General features: G+C 41.2%; 3 protein-coding genes across 3 annotated transcripts; 1 reads left to right on the top strand and 2 right to left on the bottom strand.

Moving 5' to 3' along the window:
• Positions 1-3,082: 3,082 nt before the first annotated feature.
• Positions 3,083-7,086, bottom strand: EAE98_006898 (uncharacterized protein). The gene is made up of 3 exons (XM_038954521.1): positions 4,537-7,086; positions 4,195-4,473; positions 3,083-3,991 (listed from the first exon to the last, which is right to left on the bottom strand). Exons 1-3 carry the CDS (start codon positions 6,316-6,318, stop codon positions 3,974-3,976), a joined length of 2,079 nt encoding a protein of 692 aa, XP_038809201.1. The 5' UTR covers positions 6,319-7,086; the 3' UTR covers positions 3,083-3,973.
• Positions 7,087-10,127: 3,041 nt separating this feature from the next.
• On the top strand, positions 10,128-17,983 carry EAE98_006897 (uncharacterized protein; the record flags this gene model as incomplete). Its single annotated transcript, XM_038954520.1, has 4 exons — positions 10,128-10,131; positions 10,270-10,934; positions 10,987-11,217; positions 11,270-17,983. 4 exons carry the CDS (start codon positions 10,128-10,130, stop codon positions 17,981-17,983), a joined length of 7,614 nt encoding a protein of 2,537 aa, XP_038809200.1.
• Positions 17,984-19,236: 1,253 nt separating this feature from the next.
• Positions 19,237-21,450, bottom strand: EAE98_006896 (uncharacterized protein; the record flags this gene model as incomplete). The annotated part of the gene is made up of 3 exons (XM_038954519.1): positions 19,237-20,485; positions 20,538-21,002; positions 21,053-21,450. The coding sequence occupies 3 exons, from the start codon at positions 21,448-21,450 to the stop codon at positions 19,237-19,239; spliced, it is 2,112 nt and encodes a 703-aa protein (XP_038809199.1).
• Positions 21,451-21,895: the final 445 nt, after the last annotated feature.

Here is a 21,895-nt window from a genome sequence, read left to right as displayed (position 1 = left end):
TATAGACAAGATTCTAATGTAATATAATTAAAAATCATATATATTCTTAGAAATAGTATATTAAATAAAATATGAATCCGTAATCATTATATTAAACACTTTCTGAAGTTTCTTAATCGAATTCTTTTTAATATAATTTTTAAAAATGATTCTATTCCATTTGAAAAGTATATTTCGTTAATATTCAGATTTTTTGAAATTGTTAATTATTATTTTATATATATTCTTATATATCTCAAAAAGAGTACTAAAATTAGTTTGATAAAAATCTTTAATTATATCTGAGAGTATAATTAGAAAGACTATTAGAGTTATTTTAATTAATATAAATACTTTATAATAATATTCCGCAAATATAGAGATTTTTAATTAAAAAGAATTATTGATATTTTTATGTTTATTATTATTTTTGTAGATTTTAGAAAAATCAATAAAGTAATAATTCTAATTACATTAATCATCTTCTTAATAATTGAAATAATCAAAATAATCTCTATTTTTATTACCTCTATTATTATCTCTATCACCACCTCTACCACCACCTCTACCATTACCTTTATTGCTTCTATTATTATTATTACTTCAGCCATTATTCTTATTACTATTATCATTATCTGAATTATTATCATCATTAAGTAATTCTATAGAAATATTAATTGATGGAATTCTAGAATCTGGTAAAGGTATATTTCATATATTCCTAGATTAGAATGGAGATTGAAATGAAACTGGTTTTCCCATTATATTATCTACAATTTTGTTAGATTTTGATAAAGTTAGTTGATTAGTTGTATTACCATCTTTAAATTTAGGAGATTCGGTTTGTGGTTTCGAACTGAATTCAACAGGGAGATGAGTTTATTTTGTTGATATAAATAATTGTATTTCAATAGACTAATATTTCAGAAATTGATTTATAGTTTAATTGTAATATTTATTACAATTAAATACTTTTATAAGAGTATTCTCGATATTTATATTGATATTAATATAAACTTTATAATATTATAAAACTATATAAAAATTATATAATATTAGCTTATTAATATTTCTTAATATATTTTTATAAATATAATTAAAATCAAATATAACTATATTCTAAAGAGATATATTAATAATCCCTATATTTAAATATATAGCCTTTCTAAAAAGAAAGTATTTGTTAATATAATACTCTATTTTCAATTTGAACACATATCCTTTATAAAATTATCTGATTTTATTGAAATCCTTTGGAAAAGTATAATCCTAAAGTTTTTCTTTAAATCTCAAATCCTTAGTTTCCTAAGCTTTTCTTTCTTTAGTTGATACTTTATCAGAAGAAATATAAGGATTAAAAGAAGTAATAAGATAAAAATAAGAAAGAGTACTAATCAGATCTAAATCTTTATAAAAGAAAATACTAAAACCTGTTTGTAGAGAATCAATATTATTAATTATTATATTGATATATTCTTTTATACTAATGAATTAATTAAATGAAATCAGTTTCTTATTAATATTGGGTTTCTTATCAATTTCGAGTTTCTTATCAATTTGTTTAAAGCTAATGTTAGTGTTTACCCGGAATGTTATAATGAAAATAAAAGAAGTAAAAATAAAAAGGTATTTCGAATAAGTAAATAAAGTAATTTGTAATATTACTAATTAATATTAATTTGAGAGAGATACGGAAAATGTGATTTCTATTATGTATAGATCCCTAAATGTCTATTTGTATTTAATTTAAAGAGTTAGCTAAATGAGGGAAATAATAGGCTTTATATAAACACTACTGAAAGAACTAGTTTCCTTTGCTTTTGTTTAATAACCTTAATACAGTTGCCTTTGTATTGAAGTGAATTCTTTGAAGTGAATTCCCTTGAATGAATTCCCTTGTTCATATAATTATATATCTAGTATAGATTATTGTAGAGTAATGGTTTAAAGAAGTTATTATCTAGTACCTACCTACCTACCTACCTATCTAGGTACCTATCTAGGTACCTATCTAGGTATCTAAATACCTAAGACATTCAAGTAATAAGATAGGAATAAATAAAAGTTTAAAGAAGGAAATCTATAAGCCTATGAGCCTAGGCACTAGGTAGATAGATAGATAGATATTTATATTATATATACTTTATATATATAGGTATCTATTTATAATTATTAAGACTAGTAAAACCAATAAATGTTAATAAAATATAATCGATTTAATAACTTATTTTTTTTTAAAAAAAGCGAAATTCTATATCTTATTAATTTTATTAAAATAAAAATTCAATTTCAATCGTTTCTAGATTTATTAATATATCTTTAAATTGAATAAACTTTTTAAAATAATTGATATTTTGATTAAAGGAATCGATATATAATTTTATAGATATATTAAAAAAATGATTATAGAATTGAAAGTAAATAAAATATAAATTCGATTTTGAGGTTAAAAATTAATATGTTTTTAAACTATTTTTAAACTTTTATTTCGAAATTTCTAATTCGATTAATAATAATTTGAAATAATCAAAAATCGTATAAATAATATAGTTTATTATTTTTTATTATTTGATTAAGTTTTCAATTGAATTGAATTATAATTAATAAAGGTATTATAGATCGAAATTGGAAAATCTAATGTTTAAATATTTTTAATAAAGTATTGAAATTTAAGGTTTTAAAAACATGTTATTAAATAGGGTGTACAATATAATATAATACAATAGATTCCTACCTCCTACTTCCTAAATATTAAATTATTAAACTATTAATTATTAACTAACCATCTAATCAATTACTACCTAATACTAACTAACCAATCACCTACCTATCTACTCACCTACCTACACATCTACCTACCCCCCTATCTACCTACCTACCTACCTACCTCATACTCTTCCACAGATACCCACCTAGATAGCTCTAATAAGAATAAGGCATCTACCTACCTACCCACCTACCCACCTACCCACCTACCTAACCATCCATCCATCCATCCTTTGAGACTGTTTCTAAGCAATCTCTTCTACATATCATACATACATAATTTACAGATTAATAGCATCTATCTGATTCTAGACTTTTTTGTTCCAACATTTTCTTCTACTCGATATACCTACCTAGGTAGACAATTTGCAAAGATCATTCGTCTCGCAAGCTCAAGATATACCTAGGTACCCCATTCATATACAAAAAGAGTAATTTTGAATCTTTCTAATTGTCTTATCGACTACCTAAGTACTGTAGGTACACCACCCAACCTATCTAACAAGAAAAACGTTTGAAAAAGAGACTTAAAAAAATTACATGCGAGTTCTGCTTTCTATGTTCTCATGCGCGCATCGTGAGTAATGTACTGGTTGTAAATAATGAACCAGCGACAACGTTCCCTACCCCTCCCGTACCTTCTCGTCCCATCCCAGCCAGCCTCCGTATTGTTCCATGCCATCCTCTCCATTTCATCCATAAAACATTCATTAGGAAATCCTCCGGGTGAATAAGACAAGGGCACCCATCACAATCTAAATCCAATCCTTGTAAACAAACGACAGAGCCTCGAGTAGGTCGATCTGTTTGTCAAAAAATCAAACTCCATCCAAATTTGTCTGGATCCGCCCGTTGCAAATACTGTGCTTGATTTTGAAAAGGAAAAAAACGGAGTTTGCGTTGCTCTCGAGTCTCAAGTAATGATAGATCTTTGAGCCAATTGATCCGATTTGCTGGCTTGATAATTTTGTACGCGTGAGGTAGCAAACAAGCAAGCGAGTACAAGGCATGGTAGAGGCAAACTATGCAGGCGAACTGGATGACCGCATGGTAGTTAACACCAGATACGATAATTATCGAAGAGGAGTAAAAAAATCTAGAAAGATCCGCCGAAGAACAAAGGAGTGGCGTAGTGGGCTCGGGAGGTTGATGACAGTGTAGGATATGAAAGATGAATGAATTTTTTGGAGGTATAGATTGGTGTGTGTGAAAACGATAAATAATGTATTTATGACCACACATCCTCCTATAATCAAGTTAGTTTATGTTTGTACAAGAAAGACTTGAAATGTTGAACGCAGTGCGGCAGGTGATAAAATCGGGGAAATCCCTCTCAGAACTGGAGTTTTTCCGATCATAACAATCCACCACCTAGATAGTCGAATAAAGTGGCGGAAAACTTGGTGAAGCAGTAGACAATGCGGAAAGGAAAGTAAAAGCATAACATACCTGGTACTGATTGGCGGATCGCATACTTTTTACAACATCCTCAGCCTTTGATTCCGGGATGCCACGTTGCTCTGATATGATTTTACCAAGAACAGTATTGACTTCTCTAGCCATGTTTGCGGCATCACCACAAACATAGAAGTAGGCCTTTTGCATGAGAAGATCGTTGATTTCTTTGGCATGTTCCTTGAGACGGTGCTGGACATAGACCTTTTCCTTACCCTCACGAGAGAATGCAGTGATGAGCGAGAATTTGTCACCAAGGGCTTCTTCGTATTCCTGGTGAAATGTTAGCTAAATTGCTCCTCTATTTCATTCCTGAGAGGAAGAGGATTTACTCACCTTCCATTCATCTTTGTACATGAAATCTTCTGTAGACTTTCTACATCCAAAGAATAAGATTGTTCGTCCAACGTTCTCGCCAGCCTTTGCCTGTGCAGCTCTTTCCTGGACAAATGCCCTGAAAGGTGCAACACCAGTTCCAGGACCAATCATGATGACAGGCTTAGATGGATCGGATGGGAGCTTGAAGTTAGAGTGTCTGACGTGTACCGGGACGTGAATGCCATCATACTTGTTGCGTGGTCCTGTGATTTCGTATGTGAGGCCATGAGGATCGGGGTGGTCGTCGCCATGTTGCTTCTGTTTCAATGCAAGGAGATAATTTGTGGTAACACCCTTCAAAGCGTCGGTTCTTCCAGGAATATCGATTGACTCGACAACAGCCGTAATGGAGATCTTTTTCTTTTGTACAAGCGAGGAAGACGAAATAGAGTAGTAACGAGGTTGAATCTTGCCCAAACCTTCAATGAAAGCAGAAAATGGGATAGCGCTCCACGTTTCTTGACCACCAACTTCCTGCAAAACCTGGGCGATGTTCAAATAGTTGCTACTGATCTTTTGGTGAAAGTAATCTTTATCACCACCAAGCTTTTCCATTTCGGCCTTGATGGCGTCATTGGGGGCAAAGGCGGCTAAAGTGGCAAGGAATTGACGTGATACAGGTGCGCATATCTCCATGTGATATCTAACTATAGCATCGTATGTTGTTGGCGTAGGGAAGGGGACCTTTGCAGTTGCATCCAATGCTTTGACGGCAATGACAGAATCCTTCTTGGAAGAAAGCCCGGTAACATTGAGGAATCGGTCCACTTCTCTTCCGGAATTTGTTGGCCAAATTGCAATGTGATCTCCGGTTTGATAGCTGAGGTTAGATCCACTGATATCGACTTCCAAGTGCAAACAGTTTCGGTCTTTGACGGAGAAAAGCTCCTTGGATTCGGAGATAGGAGCGATGTAAGGGTTGTGAGCGTTGTAAGGACCCTTCGATGTGCCCTCTAAATGCATCTTGTTTGGCTCGCCGAGATAAACTTCTGAGGAATCCTTTGTCAACTCTTCCCTGTCTGTAATACCAAAAACCGGTTCATAAACAGCTTCACGTTCCTGGAGTCCCATCTTTTCGGCCAATGCAGTCCACATTGGGTCCTTCCAGGCCAAAAAGTCTTCTTCCATAGTACCAGCACCATCATCTCCCTCACCGGCTTCACCAATTCTTGTAGCGCCGAGCTTCTCGAAAGCCTTTGTGACGTTTCTGACCATGGAGTTGTAGTGTTCGTAGGTGTTGTTTCCGAGACCAAATGCAACAAATGTGAGGTTTTTGAGCGATTTCTCGCCACTAGAAAACTCAACATCCTCATTCATGAAGTATTCATAGAAATCGACAGCGTTATCGGTTGGTTCACCTTCACCATACGTAGCCAGTACGAAAATTGCGACTTTATCTTCCCCAAAGGTATCGAGATTGTCGTAATCGTAGTCTTCCAAGTCTGCTACCATGGTCTCCAAGCCGAAACGACTCTTGCCTTCCTTTGCCAATCTAGAAGCATAATCTTCTGCGGTACCAGTCTGCGAACCATAGAAGACGACACAGTTCTTGTTGGACTCGTCCATCTTCTCCACGATATTTCTTGTCTTTGCGGGTTTGTTTCCATTGGTGGCGGCATAGCTGGTAGCATAGGGATCCTTCACGATACCCCAGTATTTTCCTTTTGTAAAGTATGCTATCGTTCCCAAAGCTAGAACCCCAAGGACGACAATGTCCAGGACGTCAAGTTGTCCACCCATCTTGAACTTTGAAGATCTGCCGACAGTTCAGAGGAAATTGAATGAGAGGATAACCGCAGAAACGGCAGAGAGGATACGAGTGAACTTATGCTCCAAGAAGAGCCGAGAAGAAATGACACCTGGCTAGTCGGTGAGTTAAGTCGCCGCTATGCTGACTGTGTTTGAGAAAAAAACGAGATAAGGTTTGATGTCGACAGATATAAATTACTATGTACACATGTACAAAATGTATGTTGTAACTACGGTAAACTTTTTGGATCCTTGAGGACGATCAATCACAAGCCTAGCCGAGTCGAGTTTGTATGAGAAGTGTTCTCTTGTTCTCTTACTTTCCACCAGGGCACGGTCAACCCGTTGATCGCGGAAAGGCAATGGAGGCAAAGGCAACGTGGTTGAATGGTTTCGGAAGGTGTCGGAAACCGAAAAGGCGCCGAAAGTATGACAAGATGAAAACCTTGAAGGTAATTTGAATGTTGATCGAAGTGAATTTGAAAGTGGTGGTGACCTCGGGAATGGAAGACTCACCTGCCCGGGCAAGCTTAGGAATCGGGAGGTGGAGGTAAGCTGGAGGTTCCTGGTGTTCCTCCAGCTGGAAACGATGGGTGCACCTGGGCAGCTGGAGGTGCAGGTGTGGCTGGATAGTGTGGCTGGTGATTAGTGGCGCAAAGTGGTTGTAGGTCGACCGGAGAAGACAGTGAATGAAGCCGACCTCGGGATGTGTACTAGGTAGATATAAAACTTTGTAGTCAAGTACCTCCAGCTAGGTAGGCAACTAGATTGTCACTTGCATCTCAACAAAGTACCATTTGAACCGTGGCTCGTGGTTTGCTTCTATATACATGGATGGCTAACTTCTATGGGTCTTGCTGTGTGCTCCGTGTGTACGAAGTACATTGGATGCTGGCTCGGCTGGCTGTCAATCATACATAACTCCGGCTTCCTGGGCCCCTGGTAGTCCGTCCATGGATCATAGTTATCATCTACGATAGAGAGAGATAAATGTCATCCCCTAGCAAATCGAAAGCTAGCATTCATGGCATCATCACAATTGCAATGTTGAATGTTTTTTTCTGTTCTACGAGAATGAGCGGCTGCTTTCCGCGTCTCTGCGCAACACCCGTCCTCCTAAACATGAAACTAGCTACCTAGGCATCTGAACGTTCCATCATGTAAAACTTCTCTCGCCACAGATATTTCCATACGGAATTAAATACCGGCACTGAGCTAATTGCCATCGAGTTGCACAGCAAAACGTGTACCGGCCGCTGGAAGATCCGATATTCCGCTTTGGGGGGGAGGGGGGAGGTAACGTAACTTGGTGGAACCAACAGAATTTTATGATTTTGACTTTCGGCCTTAGGAGTCCTCGGAGTTGGGATTGATTGTCCTTTTCTATCTATATATGTAGGCACTGCCAGGTAGGTAGATCTAGAACGATAATATCATGCGAGTACGAAGTAACTTTTTAAGATTGTGGTAAAACATCGGATCCGGTATATCATGAAGCTTCAATAAGGTTTTGATATTGACTCCGAGGAAAATGGAGAATGGAGTGGTGGTGGCGGATCCTTGGAGAGGAAAATCATGTCATCTTACCGAGGCGCTGCTGACATGAGCCAGTTTGCTTTGGTGGTGGTGATTGTTACAACATCCTTCTATGTATGTCTATCAGATACCTCTCCCTTATCATTATTGTGATCGCACAACACGATGGAAAGAAATCGGTTCACTTTCTTCCTCGACTGCTCAATACCTACCTAGGTACCTAGTAGAAAGATACCTATCTTAAACATTCAATATCGCCTGGAGCTTGTGCAACATGGAGTTAGGAGATATCTCAGCCGTTTAGTCAATCCTCGCAACAAAAGGGGCATAGGGAAGTAGGTATTAATAGGTGAGCCTCCAAGGTTCGAGATGTCTTGAACTGAGAATTCGCCGGAAATTCAGCAATCAATTCTGCACGTATGCCTACCTAGTACCTACCTAGGTATTCAGAGATATTAAATAGCTGTCGAGAACTTAGAACACAGCTAGATCCTTTATCGATTACAGACTGGGGATCTATCCTATTCGTAGGAGAAAAAACAGGCCGGAATTGACCACTGCTCTCTACAGAGTCTACACATTGTTTTGGTGAGGGTGCACGTACCATTACGCAATGGTCAGTTCCGGCCTGTTTTTTCTCCTACGAATAGCTATCGTCCCGGCTCTCTAGGCGAATCGTGGGAGGGCACGTGAAAGGGAAGGGAAAGGACGAGAAGGATCCGTGCCAGCCAGCTCATCTCTCCTCCGTACCACTACGCCATGAATAATTGCAGTCTATCTAATGACTAGGTAGGTAGTAGCTGTTCTAGGCACTATTGATTCTGATTTTGAAGATTCCTAGGTAGTCAGTCTTCCAAGGTTAGGTTATTCTCACAACCGAGTCATGAATCATTGATATGCAGAGAAGAACTGAGTAGCAAGTGTTGAGTTGAATATATATATATATAACCTTAGGTACTTATACTTAACAATCTGCATAGTCCGTATTCTAGTCTCGTATTGCCGTTGTTGAGCTCACGTGAAAGTGCAAGGTAATTGTTCTGTGCGTACCTACCTTAGTAGGGGTTGCTGGTTTTTTATTATAGTGTCTCAATTGTATTTGAAAAAAAAAACTATATATACGAAATAAAACTGTATACGAAAATAAAACTGTATACACGAAGCAAAACTGTATATGTGAAGTAAAACTGTATACGCGAAGCAAAACTATATATATAGAAAAACTATATATAAAATTAAATTATAATTATAATATTATTATATTAGAAAGACAATATTGTATTAGAAAAATAATATTATATTAGAAAAATAATATTATATTAGAAAGATAATATTGTATTAAAAAGATAATACTATATTAAAAAGATAATACTATATTGAAAAGATAATATTATATTAGAAAAATAACATTAATTTAGATGAGATATATATTAATAAAAATAAATTTGATTATATAATCTAATTTAATTAAATTTGATTATTAAAAACATTATATGGGATAATAGCGTAGTGATAGTATATACTATTTATAATTTGAAAAAGATTAAAAATAAAAAGAATAAGAATGAATAAAAAGATTTAAAAAAAAACGAAGAATAAAAAGAAAAAAAAAGAATAATACTCAGATGTTGAGAAAAGAAAAATAGGGATTATTTTTTATTTATTTATATATTAGTTTTATTTCGCATATATAGTTTTACTTCCATATATAGTTTTTTACTTCCATATACAGTTTTATTTCGCCATATACAGTTCGCTCCCTATACAGTTTTATTTTCATTATATAATATTTATTTAACACAATATTCGAATTATTATAGTACTAAATATAACTCTATGAATATACCAAATTTCGTGCATTACAGTTCTAATAAATTTTGATAGTTGAAAACACTATAATAAAAAACCAGCAACCCCCACTAAGGTATTCGTAGGTACTTATATTGATTGTTCTCTCTGCGATTTATTACATCGTATAAAAAGATGTTCCATGGGCTGGAGCTGGGGCTGGGGCTGGCTCAGCGGCATCAGGGGTCCTGTTCCAGGGGTTGGACCATCATTGGCTGCTAACACATAATCTACTATGAACATTCGCGATATTCTCCAAATCGTAGATTTAGAACATCAGAACGTTGAAAGAAAGTACCAATTGAAGCTGCGACGAGATAAGCAACTACATTTCTACAGCTGGGTGGTCTAACAATGAGAGGAACAAGGAAGTAGAGAATGTAGGGAGAATTATATGGGCAACATCCCGTGACAGAATGAGTGAGTACCATGCCCGTTAGGGTGCTTTAGCTCAAACTTCCCGACCCTCAGAACTTGACGCAAAGCATCGCATTACATTTTTAGGGGACCAGCCCTTATTTACATATGAGACACATCCTTGCTGATACTTCTCTCAAGCATCATTTCCAGATCCTCGTGCTGAAGGTATAACAGAAAACTTCTCGCCCATCGACATTGATGTGACTACGTACCCTGCAACCTTGAAACGCTCGCATACCACCAACTCGAAATCCGGTGTTCACTCTCGAGAGCCGAGTGCGAATCAGTCCTTTTTCGCAGGACTCAAGGCCGCTTTCTCCGAATCGCCTTCCCAGCCTGCCAATCTATCACCGCGACTCTACACAGGTAGTACGAGAGGGGGATCGATAGATGCAGATGCGAAGAGCCATCACCGAAATACTAGCATCGTTCATGGCATACAGCGGTCCAGGAATGGGAGCTTTGGGAGTTCATCTACAAGCCCGCTGAGCCCGCAGATAATTGCTGCTGCAGGTGGAGATTGGACAGATGCATCGGTCATGGGCGATTCGAATTTCTCCTCCAGCGCATCCAGCATGACCAGCGGCACTTCTTTTAGCTCGAATACAACATTTGTCCCCTCCCGGAGCCCTTCAGCGGCCGAAAATGCGCCATCAGGCAGCGCACAGAGAAATATGGAGCGTGGTAATAGTAATAGTGGGAGGAGTCGAAGAAATCATGCGCATCATCATTCCCATTCAAGACACCATAAGGACGAGTTGAAAACTGTTGGCGAGTATGCTCTGCATGTCTTGTTCACTTCAGTCAGTTCTCCTTGACCATTTTTTTGGCATAATTTCTAATGTCATGCTCCAGTTTATTGCGCAAGCAGAGGAAAAGATCTCACAGTGTGTTACTTTACCACTGGACCCAGAACCTCAAATTGAACATATATGCGGAATGGGAGTAGACCCGGCATTTGATCAACTGATCTCTGCTTTGGGTCATATCGCAAGCCAAAAACCTAAGCCTCTTATTGATTCAATGATGCTATGGCGAAAGAACAAGAGTGATGCTGCCAACGAGGCTAGGATTCAGCTTCAACAGGTATGCTTGAAATTCCCAAGTGTTTATGTCCGTTGCTCATGAAACCCTATAGTCTCGCGGCAATTTACTCCCAGGTCAACTCCCGCGGAGGAACACTGAGCCGCCTCATATGCACCAAGACGATCTCATGGCTGGTCTGCCAACTATCGCTGCGCGGCAAGAGTTTGTCGCCCAAGCAGAACGACGATCGACTGCTTCAATATTTATACTGTGCCGAGTCTTGATGGAAGTCATTGGTCAAAGTACCTTGGCTCGTATAACTCCTGAGATGGAAGAAAAGCTAGAAGGAATTATCTTCGGACAACTGAAGATCGCCGATGCAGATCAACTGAGTACCTCGCCTCTCAAGATGGCCAACTGGTTCTTGTTCAGTCAATTGCTTGGCGTTATGGCTGAGATCAATTTTGATAGTGTCACTGATCGCTTCATAGCAGACCTCGAGAAGTCGCAGAAGGATCTAGTGATCAAAAGTCCAGTAAACAGGGATATCGAAGGGCGAATGGTCTTAGTTCTCGGTGGTATGAAGCACATTCGTCTCAAGACATATCCTGAGGAAGCGTGGGATCAATCTTGCGATTTCATGATTAATCTGGGTAAATTCTTTCTGAAATCTCATGGGCAACAACTAAAATATGCCTATTGTATGGCGCTTGAAATACTTCTTTTGCCAATTGCTGCCACAGCAAACACGGAGCTCAATATGCCGAAGTGGACGGAAGTGTTAGCAACCATAGGTCCCAGACTGGCTTCAATGTTTATCAAACCTCGTCACTGGGCTGTTGCGTTTCCACTGACAGCGACGTTGCTCTGTGTTTCGCCCACAGATACCTTCTCAACACAATGGCTTCAGCTAGTATTACCCCTGCAGGCAAAAATGAAGGAACCAAGAACTAGACCAATTTGTCTACAGGTGATCTCTAGGCTTGTCTGGACCTATTTGCATCGCACAAATGAACCTACAAATGCCACAATCAAAAAGCTAGAAGATGTCATGAGACTTGTATTACCTCCTGGAAAGAAGTCCTACATCTCAACGGATTCATCAATCATCGAACCGCTAATCCAGATTATACGCATCATTGGCTTTAAGTATCAAGATTTCTGCTTCCGAACGATAGTCTTCCCCTTAATCAATGCAGATTTGTTCGCTTCTGGGCGGGAACTCAAAGTCGAACAGCTAGAACCAGAAAAAATGGTTGTAGGGATTCGAGCTTTTCTTGCCATCATGTCAGATCTAGAGAAGGGCGAACAAGGCTGTCCACCATTTCCACAGCACTACTCACCGTTGCCGGTGTTCGAAAGGATGCCGACTTCACCCATTATGACAGCACCTCGCAGCCCCATTACCCCATCTCTAGTAGTTCCCAACCGCGAAGAAAGACTCTCTCGACCTGTGATTACTAACACACTTGGTGACGTTGCCAAAGAATATTACGCAAAGTTTTGTGAAATTTTAGGAAAAATTACTATCATTTGCGACAATACTTTTGGGGGTCAAGCCGTATTGGATGAAAAGTTCAATGGACCCATACCCAAAACTCCACTGGCTGAGAGCTTCAACTTTCGCCGAGACGACCACCTAACTCCTTCAGAGCAAAAACAAGGATTCTACGAGCTATTGCATGTTGCAGTGCAAGCACTCCCTAGGTGTTTATCGGCCGATATACCATTTAACATTCTTGTGAATCTTCTTTGCACCGGCACCGCTCACGTGCAGTATAATATTGCAGAGTCATCGGCACAGTCTTTGAAATCAATCGCTAGACAGTCTCACGCTCAGCCAGTGACTATTGGGTTTGCTCGTTTTATCTTCACTTTTGATGACAGATATTCTACCATGTCTGATGGTGGGATGCTTGGCCCTGGTCACATAGAGAATACTTTGAAGCTCTACGTGGAGCTACTTCAGATCTGGATTGAAGAGATCAAAAACAAAATGAAAGACGCTGCATCAGATATCTCAGAAGATGGTTCAGCCGATAAGAGGGGCGTTCAACTAGATCTATCTGGGATCTGGGCACATGTTGACGAGGTTGAGTCGCATGGCTTGTTCTTCTTATGTTCACAGTCAAGGCGAGTACGTGCCTTTGCAGTCACAGTCTTGCGCCTGATCACGGAATTTGACACTGCTTTGGGTAAGGATAATGGCCGACTGATACATATTCTTGAAGGGGATGCCAAAGGAGTAATGGATTTCAATGACGAGACCTTGTCTGTTGCAGAGCGAAGTAGATTACAACGTGGCTTACAGAAGACAGACCTGACAGAAAGAAATGAGAGTGATTTGATTGAGCTTTGCAGCAGCGATGTGTCTTACGACACAACTCTATGGTTTAAAATCTTTCCAAATTTGATACGAATCAGTTACGATCGTTGTCCGTTCGCTGTGACGCTGGGACGCGAACTGATTTGCAATCGAATCCTTCAGATGTACCGAGGTATCGTTGTATTATCAGAAGCAAATCGTGGCCCGCAATATGGCTACGACACTGGAAGCGGCCGTTTATTGTCAAGATCATCAACCACTCCACCAGAAGTACTGATTGAACAGTGGAAACTTTATCTCATCGTGGCATGCACCACGCTCTCTGACAAGGGTGGCCAGCAGCAATCATCGCCGCCAATAACGCAACACTATCGAAAGGGGTCGAAGCCAAATCAAACATTAGAGAAAATCACTTCCGCAAGGATTCTCTTCAAGTACCTTATTCCATTACTCTCCGTGGGTCCGGCTTCAATTCGAGATGCAGTGGTCGTGGCACTTGGAGCGATCAACATTAATATCTACAAAACACTACTAGAAGAACTACAAGGAGTAGTAAGTCGATGTAACGATGATGCACGCGCTCGTATTCATCAACGAAGTTCTAGTAGCCCTCGACGAAACAGAAGAACTGATTTGCTAAGAACTGAAGTCACTCATGTATACAAATTAACAGCTTCGTTCCTGAAGGAGAAGGAGATCTACGAAGACGATTGGATCCTAAACAACCTTGTCATCTACACAAAGGACCTCAAAATTTTCCTAATGGACGGAGAGGTTCAGCTGGATTGGGAGTTCCAAAAGCTTCGTCGTCACTACTGTGGATTGATGGAAGAGCTCTTTGAGGGTATCAATCTTACCAAAGACCCTTCTCGGTGGATGACATTCGAGTCCAGGAAGTCTTCCTTTGCTCTTATGGAGGACTGGTGCGGCTATTCCCCGAATCAGAATCAGATACGACAGCGAGAAGACAATATGAGACAATCCATGATTAACCAACAATCACTTGGTGAACGGGGAGTTGTAACGGCTGCCATGGAAATCGAGAAAAGGAACCTTCGAACTGCAGCTCTTAGCGCAATGGCTGCATTATGTGGAGGTCGTGTCAGCATAACAACAGAAAGTGGAGCCAATCTACAATTCGACATTCGACGTATGCTCTCCTGGGTAGATACTATATTCAACACTGGCAGTGATCGGATGCATGTTATCGGGCGACGAGCTTTGAAAAACTTGATAGTACACAACAAGGAATTTCCCTACCTTCTAGAGCATTCTATCACGAGGTGCTATCTTGCGGAAGCAGCCAAAGTACTCCAGAGCTATTTTGGAGTCGTGACCGAGGTACTCATTGAGTATCCAGATTATCCAATGCCCTTCTGGAGATTGCTGGGTATTGGACTGTACACACTTGGAAGCGAATTGGGCGATATCCGCATCAAGTCTGCCCGTATACTTCGTGCTTTAGAGGAAAGACAGCAACGAAGTTCTAAAATACAAGACTTTGACATCAGCATTTCAGATAAAACAAAAGCAGTTTACAAGCTCGCCCAATTCGAAATATCGAAACGATTGTCAACCAACCATTCCGAATTGGCATTTTTGATTTTTTCTGAGTTCACTATGTATTTCAAAGAGCTGCAGGCTGGGCCACAAAGAAATATGGTTGCCGCTATTCTGCCGTGGATTCAAATCATAGAACTACAACTGGATCCGAATGGCGGCCCAACTGCGCAATCGTATGTTCTGTTGGCAAATCTGTTTGAGATAACGATTAGATGCAGTAGCACTCTTCACAATGAAGTACAGGCTTTGTGGCAAGCGCTTGCCACAGGCCCTCACGCTGGGAACGTTCAATTAGTACTAGATTTTATCATGTCATTGTGCCTCGACAGGCGAGAACAAAACTTTGTGGAGTATGCAAAGCAAATTGTGGTGTTCTTGTCTAGTACTCCTGCTGGCGGTAAAGTTGTGGAATTTTTGTTGATGCAGATCACGCCGAAAGCGATGGTTCCCAATGAGAAACGCGAGTTTTTGCCACCTCCACCTGATGTTGGAAAGCTGCCGTATATGGCAGAACTCTCGGAGGCGTTGCCGATTGGAAATAAACAAACAGGACTCTCGTTGGGTCAACTATCTCTCATACTACTCGTCGATTTGATGGTATCACCTGTTCAGCTTGTGGCAGACAATGTTCCTCTTCTTTTGCAAGTAGTGACTGTCCTCTGGGATCATTACATACCGCTGGTACAAGAACAAGCTCGAGAAATGTTGATTCATCTGATACATGAGCTGGTAATTTCTCAGATTGATGACGAGAGTACTAACCCAAGTAAGAATTCAATCGAGGATTTTATTGAGTCAATTCGCCGTCATGATCCCAAAGTTATCTGGCATTACGACGATAACAGCGGCAAGGTATACGACCAAGAGAACAAAGTTCCTCCAGGTATGGAGCTCCTCACCGGTGAGGTAGTGAGGGATTTTGAAGTGAAATATCCTGGAATTCAAGAGCAGTGGGCCAAGTTATCGTTGACTTGGGCAACATCTTGTCCCGTCCGACATCTTGCATGTCGATCATTCCAGGTTTTCCGATGCACCCTCACTTCACTCGACCAGTCTATGCTTGCTGATATGTTGATAAGACTTTCAAATACCATTGCCGACTTGGAAAATTCTACTCAGTTATTTTCTATTGAGATACTCACAACATTACGAACGCTCATTCGTAAACTCGAGCCTGCTGACTTACTCACTTTCCCTCAACTCTTTTGGACAACATGTGCTTGTCTGGATACGATAAATGAACAAGAATTTTTAGAAGCTGGGCATATGCTCGAAGAACTCCTTGCAAAACTTGACTTGGATGACCCCTCTGTTAGAGATTTACTTGCTGAAGGAAGACCTACGAACTGGGAAGGTTCCTTCGGAGGGGTTCAAGCTTTGGTTTACAAGGGTATTCGCTCATCAGCCTGTCTTGATATGACACTCGCAACTCTCAATAAGCTCATTACATTGCCGAGCGACGAGCTTATCGGAGACGATAGTCGATTGTTATTTGCGGTGTTGGCTAACTTCCCTGGCTTTCTAAATGCTATGGACCAACCAAATATTGATCAGAAGAGCATACAAACTGCCGAGATCCTCGCAGGTGTTGCAGAAGCGCAAGGCTGTAGCACTATCTCACGGGCTCTTATTGGGTTCGCTGGATCGCGTTACCGTTCTAGCAAAGATTTCCTGGCGCAACTAGTTTCTGCTCTTCGTGAGTCGTTCTTCCCGAAATGGGAATTCCGCAGTTTGACATTCGTCATGGGGTCTCTAACAAATAGTATACCATGGTATAAGTTGAAGACGATGCGCATTTTATGTGCTATCATTCCTGACATCGACATGAAAAAGCCGGAGATCGCTTCTCATGGGCCTGATCTTATCTCGCCTCTGCTAAGACTGCTTCAAACAGAGTTTTGTATGGAAGCTCTAGAAGTACTAGACAAGATCATGACCATGACTGGAACTCCGATGGACAAGCACCACCTACGTATGAGCATGACGAGATCTTCTTCAAGGGCAATGAGGAAAGAATATGATAACACTCAGAGCCTCTTTGGCATCCCGGAGGATTCTGGCTGGTCAATTCCGATGCCTGCGAAACAAGCTAGTATCACAAGATCTAATGTTCATGCTGTTTTTTACATGTGCCAGAGTACCAAGAATACGGATCATGAAGTTGCTGCGACCCCAGATGTAGAATTTCATGTGGATGACTTCCAATACGGTTATTTCCCGCAACCTGAGAGAACTGAGACTATGATGTCGGATGAGGCTCGAGGCGATGGCAATATTGGTGACCTTATGATGAAGCTTGACAGCTTGGACGACTTCTTCGAAGATAGCCTGCAGAGTCCCACGAGCGATGGCAGGTCATCGAGAACCATAACAGAAGTTGGTTTTTCGGGCGAAAATTTTGATTCCGCTGCGGCTCAGTTGTATGACGAACAAACTCTACCTATTCTTCATCAGTCCCTCACTCATTCAGCGACCAATTCTACGTTTCAGAATGGCTTTGCTGATTTACGTCCATCACGAGAATCAAACAACGCCATGACTCCGGCTGCTTTCAATCTCGTCCCCACCTCTAGACCGAGTCTACACGCGCGTGCTTTGACATCACCTTCAACATCATCGGGTCATCCCAATATAACTTACATGTCAGACGACGACTTCAGTGAAGATGTTTTCTCGGATGGTGAAGAGGACCGTGCAACAACTTCAGGAGAAGGGTCATTTTTCCTTGAGAATATGATCAAGCCCCTTGCAGCCGGTACCAGATTAGGCATGCGACGACTCACTGGGGGTAGATCACGAGATAATGAACGTTTTCGAGATAGCCTACGAGCAGAAAGGAGAGGGATTTCACAACCTCCTCGGTCGCCACGAGTACCCAAAGTCCCTACCGCGTATCTTCAGCCGCAGAAACCCTTGAGTCCAGATGAGGGTATTTAAAATAAAATAAAAAGTGTTGTATTGTTCTGTATGGTGTTGATAATTATAATTATTTTATGACGAAATTTTTGGAGGATGCAATTTTTGACGAGACAATTTAATGAAACGAGTTCGAATTTTCTTCAGGAGTTCAATGAAATGAGAGCAAGCGGTAAACAAGAACTGTATCTTGTCAATTTGTCATCTGGAATTTCTGACGTCTCATCTTAGTTGCGTGGGAATGAAAATGGTATGGAAGGAAATTTCGAATCGATTTGGATGATGGCTGATTAGATCTATGGATGAATCGTGTGCTTGTTGTGGAGTTCGTCGGGGAACAACTTGTGATCACAATCTAGCATGGATGATAGGATTCTTGTCTTGTTTGTATGTACGATAGTGTGAGCTCAGCTGCCTTGGGGTCGGCTATTTGTATTTGATTGGTAGGCGGAGGTGATGAGAATACTACGATCATTTAATTCTCGTGAATGTGGCGGCGACTAGGTTTCTAGTGAGCTTGCTTGTGTCTGTCTTGTGTCTTGTGATTTGTGTCTTGTACCTGAATTGTGTGTATGTGTGTGAAGGGGTGGTCGGAAGCTTAGTGGTAATCTCATGACTCCCGATCAATTTGTCTCGAAAAGCACGTCTCTATACCCCGTGTTTTAGTAGAAAACACGATCGATCAGGCATTGGGACTTTTACGTACAGTGGAAAAGTTCGGAGACTTGAGGATTCATTTCCATTGGTAGTCATGTAGCTGGAGCTGGAGCAGATTCGTTGTAGGCACCGTTCAGGCTCACTTTGATCAATAAAACATTCACAACTTGAGAAAACAATAGTAGCCGCTGCATTTGATAAAGCATATGTAGGAATGTAGGAATGCAGGACGCAAAATCTGGAGAGATATGGATATATATGATCTTCATGATTTTGGACCCGAGTGATATTATATTTGTGAACTCATATTTTCTGTTGCTACATCATTCATTCCCCCATTGATTCCCCCAGTGATTTCGATCACAGTGTTGCATAAGTGCGAGAGAACAAATGAAAGTTTATATACAAGTATGTATTATTTCCCGCTCCAGCCCAACCCAACCCGATCCAATTCATGTATGCATACAAGCCTCGCTATCCACCCAACTCATCTGCGATGAGTACAGAATGCGGTATACTAGCTATATATCCATGGATATCAAAGAAAGCCCTCGTATCGATTCCATTTCCTCTACCTCCCTCTACACCCCATGTTCCCCCCCAAAATAAAAAATCTTCTACAACCACCCCCCCTCCACAGCATTCGGATCAACCACCGGCGTCGGTTTTCTCGCGATCCCCATGCCTCGCGGCGGTCCACCATGTCCCATATTCACACCCGCATGCGGATTATAGGCAATGCGCACTTCCTCGTCCCGGGAATCAGTGATCGGGTATCTCTGCATGGACGCCTCAGGATGACTTGCTATAGGTGTTGGTACAGGAGATCTTCGATCTGGCATCCTCGGTGCAGAATGCGGGGACGGACTATTTCTCGTGCGGAGACCGGAGGGTACCCATCCGGATTGACGGATGTTGTTGCTTAGTGCTGCTTCTTCTTCTGTTTCTTCGTTTTGATTTGAGGTTTGATTTTGGTTGTTATTTTGATGTTCGGCGCCTTCTTTTTCGGCGCGACCTTTGCGCGAGAAATTGCGACGGGTGCCGGGGGTGTTGGGGTCGGACATTTGCCGTGTGAGGAAGGAGTCTGCGGGGGGTGACATGGATTCGGCGCCTATGGCGCTTGTTATGTCGGCGTAGAGGGCGGGCATGGCGGGCATGGGTTCGTGCTGGTGGTCGGCGGAAGTGGAGGGGCCGTCGGCGGGGGCGTAGGTGCGTCGATCTCCTGTGAGAGCGAGGTGCCAGTTTGCTTGGGAGGCTTTGGGGACGATGGGGGTTTGGATATCTTCCATGATATCGAGGGGTGGGAGGTCGGTAGTTGGAGGGAGAGTGTAAGCGTTTGTGCTTGGAGCTGGGGTTGGGGCCGGAGACGTGCTTACAGGTGGTGGGGAGCGAGAAGGGCGAGGACGGAGAGCTTGTGGCTCAGGGGAAGAGGAGTTATAATATATTTGAGGTTCGGGAGATTGAGATGGGTAGTAATGCTGAGGTTCGGGCGATTGCGATGGATGGTAAGGCTCTGAGGAGGGTGGGCCACGTGTTCGAGTCGGGTCATAGGACTCTGGAAGTATTTCGGAGTGTGGTGGTTGGAATGGATCTCGATCTGGTATAGGAGATGGAGAGCGAAAGTTGCGGGCGTAAAGATCAGGAGTTGGTGCTTCAACGGGTGCGTCATGTCCGGCAGGTGTAGTAGGTCGATGATAAGGAGATTGAAAAACAGGTGCATAGCCTAGGTTGTTGGTGCTGCTCATTTGAGAGGAATAGTCGTGAGGTGGCGGGGAATGATTTCCGAATGGAATGGGAGAGCGAATCGGTTGTGGAGATGGCGTTGCGTTAGGAACTGCGTCAAAGGTTGATTTTGATGGTCGCGGACTGGAAAGAGTTAGTTACTTTCAGAAGAGCACAAGATTTACTAGAGACTCACGGAGACGTGACACCCTGAGGAATGCTTGATTCTCGTTTGTTTCCTCTTTTACGAATAAGGAAGAATGCTGCTATAGATGCTCCTATGATTACAATCAGAGCACCAATCGTTCCACCGACTATCGCCCCAGTATTTGTGCTTCCCTTCGATGCTGCAGCTGCTGAACCTGTTGATTCTGGGATTGAAGGGGTCAATGACCCTTTCCCAGCAGTAGCCGAAGCTGTTGACTGTGTTGGAGTTGCAGTCGTTGAAGATGGAAACGAGGTGGCTACTCCAAAATTACTAGGATTTTGAATTGTGATTGTTGGGTTGAAAGTCACTCCAGTATACACAATCTGCAGGTTATCATCTATCGCTTGACCAGCAAAAGTGGTTACTGCTGTGACGTTTGCAGTGGAGGGGCCACATCCAAATTGTGAGTAGTTTTCCGGGTAATTAACCTTGTAACAGTTTGAATTCGAAGGGCTGAGAATGTGTTAGGAAATTTATTTTGTATATCGTACATTTTCACTAACCATGTTAAGATGCCATTGTTAACCATGAAGGAATTCGCAGCATATCCAGCACTATTATGATCGATACAAGAGGTATATAATCCATCCGTACAGGGAATCGGGTCCGATCCAGCTGATGAGGTTGGACAACATCCAATCACTCCATACGAAGTATCGTGAATACATGAAGATCCACTTGCGCAACCCACTGACTGAGCTTTGTTTCCTCCAATCCAACCACATATATCGACATCGAATGAGCCTCTCTTAAACAGGTCACGGGGCTCTGGGATCGTATTAGTCGGTCGTGGGGACCATTCGTCTCCCTTATACGTAGCTGTCTGTTTAGCTACGGCCCATGGTATAGCATTTGTAACTCCAAACAATGTAGAAAATAAAATTATTATCGAGGGAGACATGACAAGGAAAGAGATTAAAGACTCCACGACGTAACGACCGAGAGAGCTTGATAAAATGAACGACAGAGAAAAGAAATAACAAGAAAGGTCGAAAAGGTTTCAAAAGTACATGACAGAGAGCATGGAAGATCTTAAATGAAAAGAAGTAAGCTTTAATGAGCACTTCGATCCATTTGATTACGCCGCAACTCAGAAGAGAAGAATGAGAATTTTTCCGGGGGCCAGAATCCCACGACAAGATCTATTTCTACATCATCAAACACTTATTTCTCTGAACACGTACAAACCCAATTGGATCGCGAGCGAAGGATGCAACCACAGGACAAAATTAATCATTTGTAGAGAGTCGTGTATGATTTCTCAAAGAGGCTGTGGGATTTGTGAGATGTAACCAAAGACCCTCAATTGGAAATTTAGCTTCGCCACTGTTTATTATTGGTATAGC

This window comes from Botrytis deweyae (genome assembly GCF_014898535.1).
Source record: "Botrytis deweyae strain B1 chromosome Unknown BDEW_015, whole genome shotgun sequence".
NCBI lineage: Eukaryota > Fungi > Ascomycota > Leotiomycetes > Helotiales > Sclerotiniaceae > Botrytis > Botrytis deweyae.
The sequence above is the reverse complement of the archived record's forward strand: the minus strand, read 5'-3'. Positions and strand labels throughout refer to the sequence as shown.